Raw genomic sequence first — 20,516 nt, 5'->3', positions numbered from 1 at the left:
TTGCTTTTGATGTGTTTACTGAGCTGTTGACTAGACAATTTAACTGTATGGTGAGATTTTGGACTTTAAGCCATTGCAATGTAGTCAAAAATAAACATGCATGGCCTCAAACAAGGTGCCTTATAACAGGTGTCAAACGCATTTTTGTCGCGAACCCAAATAAATGTACAGTAAGATCGCCTTATTACATATACACAACATATAATATATAAATAGTTTTGTAGTTAGAGGCCAGTAAAAAGTGTTTGTTGAACTATTGTTACATTTATTTTAAAAGGATTGGTAATACAAAAAAAATGCTTGCAGTATGAATGTTTTTGTAAATTAAGAAAATTTGCAATTTTGGTATTTCAGCAAGAAACATGAAGTCGATGCACATATTTTTATTTTTGCGGGCCACAAAATGATGTGGCTGGCGAGCTGGGCCTTGAGTTTGACACTTGCCTTAAAATATAAGACAAACCTCTGCACAGTTGTTTAATAATGGGGCTTCACCCATGTGAACAAAGAAAATAGTAAAAACGATGCAACTTCTAATACTGAAAAGTGAAAATACTCTTGATTCATAACGTATTCAAGATGGGTTTAACTAAGTCAATATTAAATATACAGTGTTACTTATGACAATTCAGCAATAGTATGCACATTGTTTAAAATATTTTGACATATTAGTAGTCGTCACTAGTTGACAGAATGTTACGCTAACTAGACTTCTGGTACTTTTTCTTAGCCTGGCAAGCCATACAGGTGATTCGGCACCGGCCGAAAATCTAATTAGTCTATTTACAGATTAGTAAACTATGGGAACAGATTGCTAAACAGTGGGAACAGATTAGTAAACTGGGTACAGATTGCTAAACTGTGGGTACAGATTAGTAAACTGTGGGAACAGATTAGTAAACTGTGGGTACAGATTGCTAAACTGTGGGTACAGATTAGTCAACTGTGAGTACAGATTAGTATACTGTGGGAACGGATGACTAAACTGGGAACAGATTGCTAAACTGTGGGTACAGATTAGTAAACTGGCTACAGATTGCTCAACTGTGGGTACAGATTGCTAAACTGTGGGAACAGATTAGTAAAAAAAAAAACTGGGTACAGATTGCTAAACTGTGGGTACAGATAGCTAAACTGTGGGAACAGATTAGTAAACTGCGGGTTCAGGTTAGTAAACTGCGGGTACAGATTAGTAAACTGTGGGTACAGATTGCTAAACTGTGGGTACAGATTAGTCAATTGTGAGTACAGATTAGTATACTGTGGGAACAGATTAGTAAACTGTGGGAACGGATGACTAAACTGGGAACAGATTGCTAAACTGTGGGTACAGATTAGTAAACTGGCTACAGATTGCTCAACTGTGGGTACAGATTGCTAAACTGTGGGAACAGATTAGTAAACCGTGGGTACAGATTAGTAAACTGCAAATTCAGATTAGTAAACTGTGGGAACAGATTAGTAAACTGTGGGTACAGATTGCTAAACTGTGGGAACAGATTACTGAACTGTGGGTACAGATTAGTAAACTATGGGAACAGATTAGTCAACTGTGAGTACAGATTAGTAAATTGTGGGAACAGATTAGTAAACTGTAGGTACAGATTGCTTAACTGTTGGTACAGATTAGCACACACAAAAAAGAAAAAAAAAATCATACCCTGGTACCAGAGGCATTCTTGTTTAATATTGTGTTTGTGGAATATAAATGAAACAGCAAATCCACCCATTTGTATCCATGTCTGGGGGCGGCCATTTTGCCACCTGCTGTCGACTGAAAATTACATTATTATGTGTAGGTGCCATCTTTGTGGCACGCACTGAATATGTATATAGATTAAGTATTTTCTGGTGAATTGATTGGTGATTGCTAAATGGGATGTTTGTCACGTGGTATGGGTGTGGTTTGTCAGCACAGGTGATAAATCAATCAGAGGGTGAGACTTTCTGCTGACCGCACGGACAGACGCACGAATGCACACACCTAGGCACGTTGTTCTTTCTGGTATACACATGGAGCTCACTAGTTGAACATATTGAACATCAATACCATCCTCGAGATTGCTTTTGACGGCAAGTGGAACAAACATGGTTGCGGCCGTTGGAGCGATCGAGATTGAGCACACGTGGACAGCCGGCGCGTCTGGCAGGTAAAGATTTCCCCATTTCAGTCTCTTAGTGGCCAAAATTTATCTGGATAGTCACCTACACAATGCTTAAGGGTTTAGGTAATGACTGTTATGGCTCACCTGTTTTCTGGGTTTGGTCACTCACGTGACGTTCGCAAGCTGAGCCCTTAGGCACTGTGGCCATTTCTCAATATGAAAACCGCAGAACGCGATCTTGTGAAACTCTCCATGTGCGGTATTCTTAAGAACGTATGCAAGAACGCTCTTCCTGATCCCATAATTAATTACAATTTAAGTTTTACAGGCTTTCCAGTACAATGTTCTGTTCTGTTTACCGTGCTCTACATTTAAACTAGTCAACAACGTGAACCACTAGTGGTAACTTGACCAATAAAAGCTGTTGCCTGTTGGACATGCATGATAAAATATTTCTGAAAGTGACTTTATTTGGATAGTCACGAGGAACATGTACGTGCCAATGTTATCTAAGAATAACTACAGTCACCCGTGACATAGTCACCAGACGGCCGTTTCAAGCCTCCCAGCCTCTTGGGTTGATGATGCACCAAGGCACTCATCATTCTACAAAAAAAAGAAAAAGAAAAAGAAAATAGCTGCAAACACTCATGTTGAGGCTGGAAGCTTGTCTGCAACAGATTTGGGAGGGGACGAGGCAATCTGACTGTATATTATGCTCTCTTAAATGCCATTAAATACAAAACACAATGAAATGTTTGTAGCTTATCTTTAAGGCGCTCATGTTTTATGGTAGCAAGAGACGAAGGTGAAGCACTAGAGTTATTGGTCTCGTTTTATCGTTTGATAAAGGATGGACATTCTTCATTTTATCCTGTTTTCCTGCTTCTCAGGTGAGTTCTGAATTTGATCTAACATTTTTGTCACAAATGGCATAAATTTGTTTTGTTTATACAAATATTATGAAATCATTCAATATACAGTATAGACATTTTTGAAGTCATAGCTCTTCAGATTTATTTAAATCTATTCTGGAGTGATAAACTATAAAAACATATGATATTATGAGATCCCTCAGTGAGATGTACTTCAGTATTAAATATATAAATAATGAAAATATGGTTGTGTCCAGTTTAGTAGTGCTTGAGCAGCTGGCTGACTACCAGGAGATGAGCTTGTTCCATGTTTTCTTTTATAACAGCTGCATTTACAAAGCATGTGCACACGAGTTGTCTTTTTATATTTATACTGGTATTCTCCCAGCGTTTTCATCAATGAGAGCTACGCTGACAAAATGAAAGCAGCCGCAAGCTACTTGTGCCTTATTTGCACAGTGGTGCCATTGACTTGCACTGTTTTAGACAACACTATTACTACTATAACTGAATATCCTTAAATAACTAAATCCAAGACTCTTTCTAATTGTTCCAAATAAACTAGATATCACTTGTTAAATGTTACATGGAAGTGTTAAATAAAGCCAAGTGCCCCCTCCCCCTCCTTAAATTATGTAAAACAACAAGCACGTGAAGTGAAATACTGTGCATATGTTTGTTGCCTTCAAGTGTCAGCACTTCCTCCTGGACCTCCTCCCCCTGCAAGCCTGCAGACACTTACAGAAAACATTCCATCCAGTACTGTGACTGTGCCATTGCCTCCAGCATCAGTAAAGCCCACCACGGAGGAGCAGACTGAGCAGAGAGCAACAACCAAACTCTCAGGTTACGACTATAAGTTCCTCTTACAATCATGTACATATTATGATGGATTTATTACATTTGTATTTATTTATTTATTTAGGTAAGACTTGGCTATTTGGTACCAATCTATGAATCAATCTAGCATGATGGATGGAAAACAAATGTGATTTACTCTAAATTACTCACTCTTAGTGAACGCAAAGTTTTTATGTGAGTGTACATCAAATTCACAAAACATGTATGTTAAATAAACTGAACATGTGAATTGCCCGTGTGTGAATGTAAGGTAAACTGTTGTCTGTTTGTGTAGCTCTGTGTACCCCATCCCTCATTTCCCCACTTCAGCTGGAGCAGGAATAATACGCGGTCAAAAATGAATAGATTATCTACAATTCCCGAGCAAGTCATTCAACAGCATCATGTCTCTCACTAGTAACTGAAGAAGGTCAAAATGGTCACTAAAATAAGATTGGATGCAGCAATAAAACTTCTGAGAATTAATTGTATGTTTTTATTTCATGAGTGTACCATCTTTTAAATACAAATTCACAGCGAAACCAAAGCTGAAGATAGACATGTAACCAATACAAAATTACATTGTAAGTTATTGAAGATTATATTTGTACTTTTTTGTCATTGAGTATCATTGCTGACCTCTGTAATGTTCACAGACACCACTGTGGTAATCATTGTGTCCGTTAGCCTGGCTCTTCTGGTTTGTGCGGCAATCCCGCTGATATTCTATGGAAATTGGAGAAGTAGTGCAGGTGAGACACGCAAACAAGTTTAACAAAACAGCATCCCACCCATAATCACACTTGCCACTTGATTGTTTCAGCTCAGGACAGACCAGGTGCAAACAAAGTGGATGTGAGTGTGACTCAGAAGCAAAACAATGCAACAAACATATTGCTAATTTTTTACACAATGCTTACTCTAAGATGTCTTTTACTTGTACACAGGTTGAGGGAAGTTCAACAGTAAGGTTGCACCGTGTGCAATCAGGTGGTGGCCCATAGAGCAATGCAGAACTTTCTTGTTTGCCGCATCTTCCACTCAGCCGGACAGATCTGGAAAATGTTGACTGTTTGGGAGTTTTGTGGGTTTGATTTTCCTCAGAACTGACTATTAATATAAAACACCTATACTAATTGTGATCAAGACTCCTTTTAAGACATTCACTACAATGATTTGAATTTATGTGCAAAGAAATTAAGAGTAGTGAAGCAGCACAGTGGCAATTTTTTTGCATAGAGGTCAAACAGAGAAGTACCCTAACAAATCCACCAGGTGGTACTCTGACGAAATACCATGTTAGCTTTTGGATAGTTATACTGATTCAGCTGTGAGTTCAATGTGAATAAATAACTGAGTCACCTATTTGTTTTTAAGGAGTCATTACTGTGTGTCTGACTGAATCTTCTGTGCCCTTTACAGTGTCTGCTGTGTGAAGCAGCAACACATACAGTAGTGTGCCCGATTATTTATATATATATATATATATATAAAAGGGGTGTGAATTGCCTAATACCTGGTGATTCGATTCGTATCACGATTAATAGGTCACGATTCAATGCCAATTAATCCCGATACGAATCTATAAATTGATTATTGCGATTTTTTTAAAACTCAAATTTCTAATCTAGAGATATTTAGGTATTGAAAAAAGAATCACAACTGGAAATTGCCCACCCTTGGACTAAATATGATGACAACACCACACATGCCCGCAAGGCTCAGAATCTGTCTGCCTGTGCCCTGATCCCTGACCAAATTCACCAAAATCGTGTAATGCTACCTATGCCATTATTTAGACGTGGTTTGAGCAAACGTAGCTTTAGTCTGACTTTCTGCTGAACCTATGTTCAAGGACACACCCTCACCACGCCAAAATGCCCAGCATGGCGCAATGCAGTCTGCCAAATTGCAGCCTTGCGCCTGCACATAAATCAGGAAACGCCAGTATTTTCACATGTGAAAAGACAGTCCTCTGTAATGTCGGTCTCACGGTTTTCTGACAGATGTTGACAGAGGAAGTGCAGCAATAACAAAGAGGAACCAAGCAAGCACAGCAAACATCAATTTAAATAGCAGGACAAGAGACCAAAAGTAAAAGAGAGCCTACGACAGCATGGAGATACTTTTCCTTGTTGTGGCATTTATTATACAAGGTAAGAATTTTTTGGGGGGATTTTCTGTACTTTTGTCACCCATCGAAATAAAAGTAACCAAATAAATCATAAAAGTTGTTTCTTCTCTGTTTGGTGCAGGGAGCGCAAACATGGAGACTAAAGTGACAGGAGTATCTGGGGAGAACATTACAATAACATGCTCTGATGGCTACTATTTAAATAATGTCAAATACTTCTGCAAGAGAAACTGTAAATATGATGAAGACGTCCTAATAAAAAGCACGGGGAAAAGATTGTATTCAAATGACAAATACAACATAATGGATGCAGGAAACAAATTCTATGTTACAATATTTCACCTGACGAAGGAGGATGCTGGTACCTACTGGTGTGTATGGGAAAAACCTGTTCTAGTTGATGTATACAAAAAAGTTGTACTCACCGTCAGAAAAGGTGAGTGGATAAAAAACTCTGCACTCACATCCTCTTTATTAAGTACTTCTATACCATACCATCTTTTTTGGTCCGGGGACCCATGACATTGTTGAAAATTTTCCAAAGACTCCCTCATCAGGGGCTCACTACCATGTGTACAGATACTTTTATTATTATTATTTATTTATGTATGTATTTTATAGTTTCAGGCTAAATATATAGTTTGCATAATTTCTTGAGAATAACACACTCTCAATTATTACACGCCAACCAAAACCCTTCTTCAAAGGCATTAATATAAAAGGCGTAAATTTGACCCTATTTAGAGTGGGACCAAATAGACTATTTTTTAGAGTAATATTTACACTTTGAAGAGTTTAAAATAAACAAGTGAAAAATAAATAAGTAAAAGTCACTCAAGGGTTGAGGAAAGAACTCACGACCTTCAGCTTGGGAGACAGCCAATCGACGCCCTGAGCAACAGATCTCCTGTGTGTTACTGTAGTAAGTATATCGCTTGTGTCAGCTGGACTCTTCATAACACCGAGACCAAAAACATCTTGGAGCTAAGCAAACAGTAGAAGTGGTGTAGCTCAGGTGGTACTGCGGCTGTCTCCTAACCTGAAGGTTCATCGACCCTTGAGTGACTTTTATTTTATTTTTCAATTATTTATTTTACTCCCTTCCAAGTGTAAATATTACTCTAAAACTGAGTCTAGTTGGTCCCACTCTAAATAGAGTCAAATTTACTCCAAATAGAGTCAAATTTACTTTACAGAATGTACTGTGTAGTCACTATCGTCACCTCCTCCTCATCCTCTTGACCATCCATACGCTGCTCTCTGTTTGGCCAAAGGCTTTCATCCACGTCACAGCCAATATTTTCCCATGCAATGCAGCGAGGGGAAAAAACGGCGTGAATGTCTCAACCATCCTCTTCACTGATCTCCTGTGATATGCTTGACTAATTTTTGACAATTGAACAGATGATTTTGCATTTGGAGACTTACACACTGAAATCCTTGCTAACATGTTTTGGAAAAGACAACCGTTAGACTGAAAAAAAAACGAATCCAGTTCAATGAGCAAGATCCATTAATTTGGAAAAACTGCTAAATACACATTGCACATTGCGCTAACTGTCGGCTAAATGTACACAACCATTTGCACAAATCTACAGAGGCAATTGAGACATGTACTAAGACATTGGCAATTTGATATGCAATGACGAATGCCATTCAGTTGGCACCAATTGTAAGGTGGTTTTGGGATTTGTCCATGGTATTTTTTGAAAATGTCATCTCAGTTTCAAGAAATGTGCCAAACCTATGGAGAAAAACTGTGACCACATAGTAATATGATCAATTAGGTTATAGCCCACTCGTGTGATGCCATAAAAGCAAACAAGACTCTCTCCTATGATGTCAATTTGGGGAAGCAGGCTTGCTTTGGAAAATACAGGTAATCCAAAACAAAGGTAGGGGGAAGTAATTGGTTCATTGTTATATCGGTGAGCCCATGCCTTTATAAATGTATGCACTTCGGGTTGGTAGGTGGTTTCCAAGTGCCCACTTCACAGATTAGCAACCTCCAACGCTAATTTGATGTAATCCACCCATGGTGGTCTACTTGCAGTACTTTGCTACCTGCTGCAGGATACATGCAAGTCAGTTTACTCTTCGGCCATGTCAAGGACTATAAGCGCACTGGTTCAACGCCACATTTACAGATTTAAGTCATTAGAATTTGAATAAACCTGAAAATGTGCGTAACATTAAGTGGATTTTAGAGAGGGAACACACAATTTGTAAACTGCCTACCCTCCATTCATCCCTGAAATGTATGAGCATCTGGGTTTGTGATGCAAAATTATGGAATGAACTGTAACATAAAAATGTGCACACATGTAATTTTCGAGGTGCAGGCCAGGGTTTGATTCCAGCGCTGGCCTTCCTGGGTGGAGTTTGCATGTTCTCCCCATGCCTGCCGTGCCTTCGGGTACTCCGGTTTCCTCCCACATTCCAAAAACATGCATGGTAGGCTGATTGACCACTCCAAATTGTCCATAGGTAGGATTGTGTGTGCGGATGGTTGTTTGTCTCTGTGTGCCCTGCGATTGTCTGGTGACTAATTCAGGGTGTGCCCCGCATAATGCCCATTGACAGCTGGGATAGGCTCCAGCATGAGGATGAGCGGTTCGGAAATTAGATTGATGCATGGATGGATAAAAATGTGCATTGACTTAAAAACAATTTAAAAGGAATTATAAACAAACAAAGTAGGACAGTTTTAAAGATCTGGACAGCTAATTTAATTTTGATTTTAACATGTTTAGAATGACAGTTGTGCTCTTCTTTGAATGTTTTAAAATATATGGACTTATGTACAGAAGTGGGCATTCCGTCAATATTGATTGAAGGTCCGTCAACTTAGCATTGACGGAAGTGGGTTTTTGTCCGTCAATGTAATTGTCAATCCGCCATTTTGGTGGCGGGTTGACAAAACAAGTTGGCTGTGTTCACGCCCACAACGGGTCAAATTGCCCTCTTTTGTATGCACCCACCCCTGCACAGATTTAGACCGCGCTTCACACCCGACTTGCACTGGGTGTGAAAATTAAGCTCATAGAGTAAATGAAGATCTTAGTTCCATTTCCCACCCACAATACCGTTTGTCTCAAATTTTCATTTCATGTGTCAGAGTCATTAAAGAAAGGAGAGAAAAAAGAGATTGATAACTACAGAGATGGTCAAAATAAAAACAAACAAACTTTAGTGGGGCTTCTTTGTGCTTGTTTCTCATTTTCTTTCCTGTATTTTTTGGTTTTAGCAACAACACCAGCACCCAAGCCAACAACAACCTCACCAAAGCAAGTTCATCCAAGTACTTTATCCTCGAGTAAGTTGTTAATAGTTGCCCATCAAACATGTAAGTGACGTATGTTAACCACACAGCATTCTGAGAGCTGATTTTGTCTTTCTTTGCAGTGACGCCATTGTACATTGGATTAAGCCTCGGAATACTCACACTAGCACTGGCAATAGCCCTTCTCATATACTTCAGACAGCGAAAGGGGAAGATTAGCACACATTCTGGTATGAATAATACAGAGAGTCCATTCACACTAGCTGTTCTTTTCAATGCTAAAATGGAACTAATGTGATTTGACTCATCTTGATGGTTTAGTTGCTCATTCTTTTTGTCTAGCAGGTATGGTGGAAGACTGACATAGCAAAACTAGTGGATGGATGGATGGATGGATGGATGGATGGATGGTGTTAGAGTAGACAATATTAAGTATTGTACTCTTTGCGTGTTCAATTAACTGAATGATGAGATTCTGTTGAAAAAGTTCCTTTGCAAAGGTGAATAATTACCAGAAGCTTCTGATCACACAAATGAAGTCACCCAAGCAGTGCTCTGTTCAAATGTGTCTCTCCTCTCCAGCCCACATCATTATTTATTCAAAAGAGGGTTCATAGAAAAGTCAGCCCACAACACACCTGGTTACAACTGAATGAATACAAGAGAATCCGTTCCCATGGGTATAAATCAGATAAGAAAAAATACAATAACAATAAGCCTGACTCCCTTCCGACACAGCAGAATCCCGGCCCTCCCATTAGATAACGAATGAATAGACAGACCCGTTGCTCTTTCTCATGAAAGTAACACAGATAAGAATATATTTCTATTCATTCAGCCATACTGAGTTAACATAATCTAAAACGGCTAAAATATAATTTAAAACTGAAAAACAATGTTAATAACTTAACAATGGATAGATGGATAGATGGATAGATAGATAGACAGAGAATTTCTGTAATTGAGTGCTGAACGGTATAAACAATTGTCTGAACCAAAATTCTGGTCCTTTTAAAGTCCATAACTAGCTTCTTAGTTTTGCTAGCTTTGAAGACATAATAGTTCAGAGTCCAACTGCACCACTCCCTAAAGTAGTCCAGCAGCTCTGTTTAGTCCATCTCTTCTCCATTCCCAATACACACCGACGCAGAGTTTTCCGAGATCTGCTGCAGATGGCAGGAACCAGGAGATTTATTGTCAGTCGGAGATGTACAAGGTAAACAGAAATAGGCGACAAAACAGACCCTTGTGGTGCTGTGTCATTAATGATCACAACATCTTATTACAGGATGTTCCCCAAGTGTACAAACAGTGGGGCCTGTTTGAAAAGTAGTCAGTAATCCAAGAAGCACATCTTCTCACCAAGCAGAACAGGTTGGATGGTATTGAACGCATTCGAGAAATAAAAACGGTCATCCAGGTGTGAGTGAGCACAATGCCTTAGATAGGTGGTAGCATCATCCACGCCAACATAGGGCTTGTAGGCAAATTGCAAAGCGTCCAGAGCAGGTTTCACCTGAAGTCATAAATAGGCCTGTAGTGTCTTCGTTGCCTTCATGACGCTTCGTTGAAGCCAGATGAGGTGGATCTCTTTGGTACCGGTATTACAAAGTATGCAAATTGTTTTCCATAGCACTATACTATATATTGTTTTGCAGTATAGTAATCATCATCATCGGTGAAAGTGCTAAGTCAGACGAATGTACCACAACACCATCACTGACAGGCTCTGAGTATTTTGAACACAAATGTATCAGTACATTGACAGCATCACACAAACACATACTCATCAAGTGTTCATGTACACTTGATTGGTTACACTTGCTAATCACAGAGTATAGATTTTTGCAACACAATTGTGTCACAGTGTGAAAAATGTGTCAGGTGATTGAGAATGTGTTTAAAGCAAAACTGATGAGTTTTTCAACTTGAGTTTAAGAACCTGATCAGTACTGAAAGCTTGGCCAAAACAGTGTTTGTTTTGAAAAATGGCCAGAGGAGGTCAAGCTCGGTCCTCAAGGGCTTTGAATGTTTCCCTCCTCCAACACACTTGAAGCTCATTAGCAAGTTCTCATAAGCCTGATAATGATCCTGTTGGAGCAGGGAAACATCCAAAACCTGCAGGACTCCGGCCCTCGAGTACCAAGTTTGCCCACCTCTGGGACGTTCGATAACACTTTTTTTTAGACCAACACCAGTACTCAACTCTTGAATTGTCACCGATATGATACTAAGTACCGATACCACTATAGTAATTTTGATACATGACATTTCTATTAAAGAAATGACAGATCATTTTAAAGAAAGGCCTATATAGTACTGTTCCATAGATTTGTATGAAATTCCGGTATCGGCTGCCGATGCGAGTACCTGATACCTTGAAATATGGCCATCATACCGATTCCTGGTATCGGTACTCACCAGCTCTACAGTCCCACAAACTACAGCAACACTCTGTAAATATATATATGTAAATGTATCTATAATTTCGTACATACATAATCCCCATTTTCATGCCTAACACTATAGTAAGAGATCGCATTTCACAATAAGTACAGTTTGAATTTCGGTGAATGTGGGGTTGTTTTTTTTTACAGGAGAAGAAAAGGACAAAAGCCCACCCTATTCAATGGTTTCCAAAGAAAAGGTCAAATCATCTGGCGCCCTTCCCTCATCTGCTGCCCAGAGCCAGCATACCAGCCCATCTGGTGACTCCTTCATTCCCCCAGACAATCTCCACTATTCCACTGTCAGCCACCACAGCCACATGGACGGCAACAAGGTCTCTAATGAGCCTACAAACGTGACATACTCCACCATTATGCTCAGAGATGAATCAGCAGTGTACAGCAATGTCTAAATACAGTGCACATCACCAGTCTGATGCCGTCTCATCATGACAGCTACGATTGTATTCCATGTTAAGGATAAGCGTTTGATAAAATAGCAAGCAATAACATAGTTTTATTTAGAATGAAATAAAGTGTTTCCCCTGTTATCCTTTTGCTTTTTTTCTCTTAGTTTCTGTCTCAACTTCTGATTGACAGCAGTAGTCACATCCTCATTTTAAAATAACATGCAAATGTTTGAAGTCAGTTGCTTAAAAGAAAAGCTGCAAATGTTTGATGGCAATAGAGGATATAAACCGTATACAGCATATGTAGTGTCACATATGACAGAATAAGTAGATATTTATTGATTCAAAAAATATATCAACAAAATCGTAAAAGGAATGGCAATAGCTTTAAAAGTTTATGTCTCCATGACAGGTAATATTGTTTTTAATTTATTGTTATTTAATGAAGATGGTTTTGTTGATAAAGTCAAATGTCTATATTTGCAATGTGATTTAAATATTAAACATGATTAAATTATGTTTTCTCAGCCATAGTGCTTTTATTGGCAGTGACAGGATGCAAAAGTGATTCTCGGGCGATTGGCGATCATAAATGTGAGTACAGTTAAACAATTTAAAGCATCATGAAAACAACATGATTTGGTCAGACTGTAGAGGAAAAACTTTTGACTTCAAACAAAATCACACCAATGAACATGCTGTGTCTAAGAATAGTGGCTGATGATGTTGCGCTTCACTTCCCTGACTTCAGTGCAGGTGTTTTTAGTTTCCATTCTGTGATGATGTGAAAGTCCTTCTTGCCGAACATCAACTAGGATAAGCTCCAGCTCTGCACATACAACATTTCACATTGGGATGCAAAGAGAGAAAGAGAGACTGGAAGAGTCACAGAAAGGCATAGAAATAGAGGTCCTTGGAAATTTTCAGGGATTATACACCAGGGTCTCTATTGTCATGCCTAATGCAAGTCTGGCACGAGTCCACAACAGGCCCAAAGTGAAACATAAAAAAATAATAATAATAATACTAACTTTAGCGCCATTGTGGGCGTGAACACAGCCGACTTGATTCACCGCGGTTGCTTTCATTCCTGTTTAAATGTGGCAAACAAGAGGAGCGTTGATAGTCCTTAATAAAGTGGACTAATAATCTGATTTGGCAAGCTAAATTTGTTCATAAGGTCCGGCGGATGATTTATAGTTGGCTAAAGTGGGAACTTGGAGACCATCTTCCACCCAGATTGCTGAACCTTGACTTCAACATGATTACAAACCTTTATAATGAACTACAACAGAGTGGGTCTCTATCAGTGATCTCTGATTTTTCTTCTTCTTCAGGATTTAAAGATAAAAGTCACAAATTCAACCCAAAGTCATGTAGAATCTTGTCTTTTATAGTTTCAGACCGACTTCAAATTTTCTTCCATTTCCACCTACTCCAATATTAACGCTATCATTATTTCATTCTACAGGAAAATAGCCATTGTGCCAAAGTAGTGCCTCCTGTCCATTATACGATTCTTAAAACATTTGTGGGTGAAAAATATGGTCATTTTAACACTCCAATTTGCGTCAATGTTGCGACATGCACCTTTAACTTGGCATTGCAAGTCATGCAGTTAGGACGCTGACCATCACTCAACTCAACTCTATATTGTAGCCTTTATGGCCAGGGCTCTAAATCAGTGGTTCTTAACCTTGTTGGAGATTCCACAAGATTCCGATGCACATTCACCAAACCCTTCTTCATAAAATAAAATAAAATAAAATAAAATAATAATAATTTGAAAAAAATTATATATTTTTTTTATTCTAAATTCAAGACGCAGGTGAACAAAATGAACAGAGAGAGTAGCCTTTTCGTCAACTCAGTCTCTCTTTACCTTAAATTCAGAAAGTGTTGTGTTTTTGTATTCCCCATTCTCCATGCATCTTAAGGAAGTGTTCCTTGAGAGGACAAGAATTGCTTAAAGGTGCCAAACACAAGTTACCAAGTTTTTGCAGATTTGCGACCCCTCTGGCGAAAAGCGGAATGGAAGCCAAGTGCCGAGACGTTAGTTAGTGGTAGTTTTATTGTGCATTGCTTATCATAAATAGACCATATCGCATTTTCGTTACGAGGTTTTACCTTTTTAGCAAGAAGAAAGCAAGCTGTGGGTCCCGTTTCATCCTCTTAGGTTTTTCCACCTACTCCAATATTAACGCTGCTCCAATATTGATCCGCGTCCTCCTGTCGACGCTTGTGCAACGTCAGTTTTGCCCTTTTTTGTCACACGAGACAGTGTTATCCTTTCCTGCTCGGTGTTCTTTTTTCTTCTTCTTCTTTTATTTCCCTGCTCGGTGTTCTGACCGTGGTCCGGGGAAGTAGGGGAATTTTTTCCCTCGGTCAGAGTCATCTCCATTGACAACTCCTATTGCATGTCGCCAAACTTTCGGCCCGATAGTCGAACTAAAGGAGCCACCGGGAGACGGAGGGTCGCACTGCAGTCTTGATTTATTATTATTTGAATATCCGCTGTCGCACACGCATGTCTTTCCACGGTCTCGTCCACACACCCCCAAACACGTCTGCCTTCCCAGCGCTTCCGCGTAGCGAGAGAGAGACGTGCGCGCGTCTGACTTCCCAAAAGCTTAAAGATTCGATCCCGAACACCCGATCATTATTTCACTCTACAGGAAAATAGGGGCAACAGCCATTGCGCCACAGTAGTGCCTCCTGTCCATTATACAATTCTTAAAACATTTGTGGGTGAAAAATATGGTCATTTTACCACTCCAATTTGCATCAATGTTGCAACATTGCACCTTTAACTTGGCATTGCAAGTCATGCAGTTAGGACGCAGACCATCACTCAACTCAACTCTATTTTTATAGAGTACTTTAAAACAACCACTACTGTTATTTTAAAGATGGAATCCAGGGGTGAGCAGATACAATGAAAACGGCAGATGCCCAGAACTGAACCCTGTGGAACACCATTCCATAATCGTTTTACATGTGAATTCGTATTGCATATGTGAATTCATATTGCACATATACATCTGACCACTTTTTTTTGTTTTGTTTTTTTGCTCGACATAGTTAGGGATTACAACAAATTGACTACTGAACTACTTAACTCAGATTAAGAACCACTGCTCTAAACACCTGGTTCCGTATAATGTACATCTTTGTTCCAAAGGGGCAGCATTGATGTGGATTTCTTCTTTTCAGACTGGGAAGACATGCAAGCAAGAGTAATACGCAAACATGTTGGACAAGCTGTCCGGATTGAGTGCCCCTACCCAAGCAGCCATGACAAGGATGATCAATTCTTGTGCAAGGGAGATAATCCTGCCAGTTGTGAGAGGCTGACAGATAAAACCAAATTCTTGAGATTAAATGAAAGAAAAAAACATTTTTCAGTTTACATCAGCGACTTGAGCAAAGCAGACTCTGGGACATATTGGTGTCGCTCTAATACAACCTGGGAGAACATTGAATACACCAAAGTGCAACTTGAGGTTGGTGAGTATCAGTCACACATTCACAATCATGTTGTTTGTTGTTGTTCTCACAAAGAAATAGGTTGACGAACAGTTTAAGTCTCTTTGCTTCTGTTGCAGCCACTACTCCATGTGTAGCATTTCTCAAACAATCTTTATCCATTTTTTTTGTTTAGCAATGATTACAATCAATGAGAAGCTCTCGCTGATATTGGTCACATCATCGAGTGACATAAACGGAAAGTCCGACTTGCGCATCAAAAATGATTCAAGGTCAGGCCTATGTCTCTTGTCAATAGGGATGTTTGATACCGCTTTTTTTTTAACTACTCAACTCTTATGTAGTCCCCGATACTAAGTACTGATACCACTAGTACTTTTGATAGACAACATAAAATGTCCCCCCAAAAAACAATGACAGATAATTTTGAAGAAAGACCTGCTGTATGTAAATCCTAATGTAGTGTTTTTCCTTAAAATTATATGAAATTATAGGCAATTTTCAATTCTTATAATTTCTCATTTCTAGTTCCTGATTAAAAATGAGCCACAAGAGGTCGGTTTATGCTGCCTGGCATCGTGAGTACAGATACCTTGAAATAAGCCTGGGTATGGGCCCGAATCCGATGCCCATCCATACTTGTCAGCACTCTTGCACGGACGGCCATTAATAAAAATAAATAAATAAAATGTCCATGTAACTGCACTGCCACTGATGGTCATTTCAGCGCACATTGTTTTGGGCAGCGCTTTCTAATTGCTTTGTAGAGACTAAAGACTGTTGAGACATCAGTTATGTAGTTGTATAGCCTACTTAAAAAACAAAACAACAAATCTGGATTCAGATGATTTCATGCCACCACTTTAAAAAATAAAGCTTAGTACATTCAACAAAAAACTAGTGTGGGACTGGGGAGGTTTGATTCTATGGTACATTCATAAAACTGTTACATCAGCGTATATTTACGTATAGGTCAGGGATCACCAACTTTTCCTGTTAAAAGAGCCTTTTTAGGCCAAATAATAAGCAAAAATATGTCTGGAGCTGCAAAACATTTTAAGATTCAGCACATTCTTTTTTGCCTTTTTTTATTCAATTCTTTGACATTTTTGACAATTTTATGGACATTTTATGGTAATTTTCTGCTTTTCCTCTTCCTTTCTTGCACAGTTTATGCTCACTTTTTGGACATTTTTAGGAAATTTAAAAAGAAATCTAAGTTTTGTCTCTCTTTTTCTGATAACTTGCAAATTTGGACTCTGACATTTCTGGAAGATTCAATTATTCCTTTCTAACCTAAATCATTCATTCTTTTAAAGAATATCTATACAAATATATCCATACAGTATATATAAATTTGGATTATTTTTTTTTAGCGGCTAACAGAGATCCACCCACATGTGGCTCCAGAGCTGCAGGATTTAGACCCCTAATATAGGTTACGGTTAGTTAATGATAATTCTGTTATTACAAAAGTGTGATGTGTTGGTTATTTCTAATGCAGATGAACGCATCACAAGTACAAGATCAAGACGTCCTGCTGTGCGTGTGACGGCAGCAACTGCGGTGATGATATCAACACCATCTATGTTGTCTTCAATGCCATCAACGCACAGTGTGGTCAAATGTGAGTATACTGCAGTTAGCGCTCCACATCTGATGCAGACTTTAAAAATGTCAAACCTTGTGTACAACTGTAGCAGTCTTATATTGGGGGTGTTGTTCAGATGGTCAAATTACCAAAACCGCGTGACTTCAGAGGAAAGATACGAATAGTTCAAGCTGGAAAATATTTGTTCATAGAAATGTAAGGCCGAAAAATAAGTTCTGGTTTATCGTACATTAACATTTATTAATAAAATCATCTTTAGTGTCTTTTTTGTGCAAAACAGGGACATATCATTGACCCCCCCCCCCCCCCCACACACACACACACACACACACACACAAAAACACTGAGGAAGTAGCTCCACGGACATGTGGACATGTGCTATGGGGTAGACGCCACAGACTTCCGATTTCCGGGTTTCACACATCATCTTCGTTTCTCCCGCCCATCTTAACTCTGAAATGCTTCTGACAACTGAGACAGGCACACTACACACTCGCACCCGTCTACTGTTATTACAAAAGTGTGATGTGTTGGTTATTTCTAATGCAGATGAACGCATCACAAGTACAAGATCAAGACGTCCTGCTGTGCGTGTGACGGCAGCAACTGCGGTGATGATATCAACACCATCTATGTTGTCTTCAATGCCATCAACGCACAGTGTGGTCAAATGTGAGTATACTGCAGTTAGCGCTCCACATCTGATGCAGACTTTAAAAATGTCAAACCTTGTGTACAACTGTAGCAGTCTTATATTGTGGGTGTTGTTCAGATGGTCAAATTACCAAAACCGCGTGACTTCAGAGGAAAGATACGAATAGTTCAAGCTGGAAAATATTTGTTCATAGAAATGTAAGGCCGAAAAATAAGTTCTGGTTTATCGTACATTAACATTTATTAATAAAATCATCTTTAGTGTCTTTTTTTGTGCAAAACAGGGACATATCATTGACCCCCCCCCCCACACACACACACACAAAAACACTGAGGAAGTAGCTCCACGGACATGTGGACATGTGCTATGGGGTAGACGCCACAGACTTCCGATTTCCGGGTTTCACACATCATCTTCGTTTCTCCCGCCCATCTTAACTCTGAAATGCTTCTGACAACTGAGACAGGCACACTACACACTCGCACCCGTCTACGGGAACGCGCAACCGACGGGGCACAAAGGCGAAAGCACAAGAACTTGGGACGCGGTCCACACGTCGCAAACAGGAAACGAAAACAAAGCTGATGTGTGACAACCAGGAAGTCGGAAGTGGCATATACCCCATTGGACAGCAAAAGGAGCAAAGAAGACTTGTTGATTTCCACAGGCACTTGTTTATTTGGTAGCCAAAAAGTTAAAATAAAATAAAATACATTCAGCTTTACCGCACGTTACTTGAGAGAGCACTGCGGTTTGGACCAAGTCCATTTCGTGAAAAGGTCAGGCAAAGAGAAGTCACCTATTGACATAACAAATTAAAGAGGCGCCACCGTGTGGCAGGTTACCGTACTACCATAATAATGACTGTTGGAATACACACATCCTGATACAGTCCTCTCCCGTTCCTGTCTAATTCCAGATACCATTCTGGCTGTTCTGGTGTCTCCCTTATTGTTGGCAGTACCTGTGCTTACACTTGTAGTGTTTATTTACAAACGCATCTGGAAACAAGGTGAGGACAGCGTTTGGCACGCAAAAGTGCATTTTATAGAATCACTCTCAAACTATTTTTTTGAAGTAACACTGTCAACTATTATTAAATATATTGTACTTTTTTCTGTGGTTAGACATTTTTCAGTCACAAGGTGGTGTGATGGTACATTCACCTGACTTCAGTGAAGGCAGTGTGGGTTCAGTTCCCACTTTCACTTGTCTGCCTTGCACCTAAAGTGATATTAAAATTGCTCCCAATTCCCCACAATCCTGAAGAAGATTTTTTTTTAAATTCAGTTTCAAGATAATATTGCATGCAACAAGTGGCTAGGACGTCTGCTTTACAGTTCTAATGTCTGAGATTTTAATCTATGGGTTTTGTGCAATTAGCATGTTTTTGTGTGGATTTTTTTTCACCCCTAAATGGTAGAAACACTAGAGGTATTTTGAAGAAATTTCAAAATCAAATAATGGCCATTTTATAGCAGAGTCATGGTACACGCTACTGACTTTCATGCATCTGGCACAGGTTTGATTCCCAGGCAATTCCACACCAATCAGCCACTGGAGCTTCACAGTGCCCATCCCAAGCCATCAAATATTTCAAATGACTATTATTTTTGATGTGATGTGCTGCAGGAGGATCACCAGTGCAGGGGACACATGATGGACCCAACAACCAGGTTTGTTGGTTGTGTTCTGTTTTCATCCCAGTTCTACACTTCCACCCATCAGCCACTTTTCTTGTCCACTCCAGGGAGATCTTCCTGATCACCTGTATGAGGAGATACAGATGCAATCCCAGCAAAGACATGCCATGGTCAGCCCTCCAGAAGACATGGCGCACTATTCCACTATTCATTTCCAGCACGAGTCAAGCAACGTCTCAACAGCGCATAACTCCCACCTTGAGACTGAAAAAAGTAGCTCAGCCTCCTCTGGCAGTTCGGTTATTCTTAGCGTCCCTGCAGTGGCACATATATACTCAACTGTAGCAAAACATACAGAGCCGTAACATCACCAGACTTTCACTATGCAATATACTATTCAGTTTGTGTTGAACTAACTAACATCCAATAATATTTTTTTGCAGACAGCACATGGTCTTGTGATTAGCATGTCTATGTCACAGTTCCCAGGCTCTGGGTCTTAACCACTTATTCCTCACTAGGGTCGCGAGGGCGCTGGAACCTATCCCAGCTGGCTTCGGGCAGTAGGCTAGAGTCCATGAAATAGTACAAAAGGTTGTGTGTGCCTTTGTCTTTTATAAAAATCAGCAGTGTGGCGTCGCGCCACAGGGTGGCGCTTCTTTGTTTTTGTGTGCAATTGTGCACGTGTAGCACTTCTTCGTTTTCAGAGGTGAATGTTTTTGATGCCGTGGAGAGGCCTACGATTATTGTAACGCGTGGTGGCGCCGAGCCGATTGTTTTCTTACGACTTATTAAAGTGAATCCGTGGACTGCCAATCTTTCTGTTGCTCTCTCGGTTTTTTTTTTTTTTTTGCTGACCCGCTCCCCCATCCATGGCCGATCGGCCCGCGCGCGTTAAACTATGCTACATTGTGGGGCCCATAAACGCGGTTTAACTACCGTTGTGGGGACCGACTTGAAATTGTGGGGACATTTTGGTGGTACCCACAAGTTCAGACATCTTTTTGAGGGTCAAGACTTGGTTTT

At 39.7% G+C, this 20,516-nt stretch overlaps 3 protein-coding genes and 1 long non-coding RNA gene across 4 annotated transcripts; 3 read left to right on the top strand and 1 right to left on the bottom strand.

The window, feature by feature from the left end:
- The first annotated feature begins 2,733 nt into the window (after positions 1 to 2,733).
- Positions 2,734 to 5,086, top strand: LOC147169984 (uncharacterized). Its single transcript, XM_086081888.1, has 5 exons — positions 2,734 to 2,998; positions 3,671 to 3,826; positions 4,477 to 4,572; positions 4,644 to 4,675; positions 4,768 to 5,086. The coding sequence occupies exons 1-5, from the start codon at positions 2,959 to 2,961 to the stop codon at positions 4,822 to 4,824; spliced, it is 381 nt and encodes a 126-aa protein (XP_085938014.1). The 5' UTR covers positions 2,734 to 2,958; the 3' UTR covers positions 4,825 to 5,086.
- Positions 4,449 to 14,637, bottom strand: LOC147169982 (uncharacterized). Its single transcript, XR_015095738.1, has 2 exons — positions 14,222 to 14,637; positions 4,449 to 4,546 (listed from the first exon to the last, which is right to left on the bottom strand). It is a non-coding gene; the product is annotated as an uncharacterized LOC147169982 (long non-coding RNA).
- On the top strand, positions 5,824 to 12,235 carry LOC147169983 (CMRF35-like molecule 8). Its single transcript, XM_086081885.1, has 5 exons — positions 5,824 to 5,976; positions 6,076 to 6,390; positions 9,202 to 9,270; positions 9,360 to 9,467; positions 11,835 to 12,235. The coding sequence occupies exons 1-5, from the start codon at positions 5,937 to 5,939 to the stop codon at positions 12,095 to 12,097; spliced, it is 795 nt and encodes a 264-aa protein (XP_085938011.1). The 5' UTR covers positions 5,824 to 5,936; the 3' UTR covers positions 12,098 to 12,235.
- LOC147169981 (uncharacterized) lies at positions 12,286 to 20,073 on the top strand. The gene is made up of 7 exons (XM_086081884.1): positions 12,286 to 12,506; positions 12,623 to 12,688; positions 15,308 to 15,601; positions 17,085 to 17,207; positions 18,767 to 18,859; positions 19,480 to 19,523; positions 19,598 to 20,073. Exons 1-7 carry the CDS (start codon positions 12,470 to 12,472, stop codon positions 19,853 to 19,855), a joined length of 915 nt encoding a protein of 304 aa, XP_085938010.1. The 5' UTR covers positions 12,286 to 12,469; the 3' UTR covers positions 19,856 to 20,073.
- The last annotated feature ends 443 nt before the right edge of the window (positions 20,074 to 20,516 follow it).

This window comes from Leptonotus elevatus, chromosome 8 (genome assembly GCF_054856555.1).
Source record: "Leptonotus elevatus isolate MCC_2025b chromosome 8, RoL_Lele_1.0, whole genome shotgun sequence".
Lineage (NCBI taxonomy): Eukaryota > Metazoa > Chordata > Actinopteri > Syngnathiformes > Syngnathidae > Leptonotus > Leptonotus elevatus.
The sequence above is the reverse complement of the archived record's forward strand: the minus strand, read 5'-3'. Positions and strand labels throughout refer to the sequence as shown.

Coding starts and splice junctions, on each gene's coding strand:
- LOC147169984 (XM_086081888.1), top strand. CDS start 2,959: ATGGACATTCTTCATTTTATCCTGTTTTCCTGCTTCTCAG. Junction 2,999..3,670: donor CCTGTTTTCCTGCTTCTCAG/GTGAGTTCTGAA, acceptor GTTGCCTTCAAG/TGTCAGCACTTCCTCCTGGA. Junction 4,573..4,643: donor AAATTGGAGAAGTAGTGCAG/GTGAGACACGCA, acceptor TGATTGTTTCAG/CTCAGGACAGACCAGGTGCA.
- LOC147169981 (XM_086081884.1), top strand. CDS start 12,470: ATGGCAATAGCTTTAAAAGTTTATGTCTCCATGACAG. Junction 18,860..19,479: donor CAAACGCATCTGGAAACAAG/GTGAGGACAGCG, acceptor GATGTGCTGCAG/GAGGATCACCAGTGCAGGGG. Junction 19,524..19,597: donor ATGATGGACCCAACAACCAG/GTTTGTTGGTTG, acceptor TGTCCACTCCAG/GGAGATCTTCCTGATCACCT.
- LOC147169983 (XM_086081885.1), top strand. CDS start 5,937: ATGGAGATACTTTTCCTTGTTGTGGCATTTATTATACAAG. Junction 9,271..9,359: donor TCCAAGTACTTTATCCTCGA/GTAAGTTGTTAA, acceptor CTTTCTTTGCAG/TGACGCCATTGTACATTGGA. Junction 9,468..11,834: donor GAAGATTAGCACACATTCTG/GTATGAATAATA, acceptor TTTTTTTTACAG/GAGAAGAAAAGGACAAAAGC.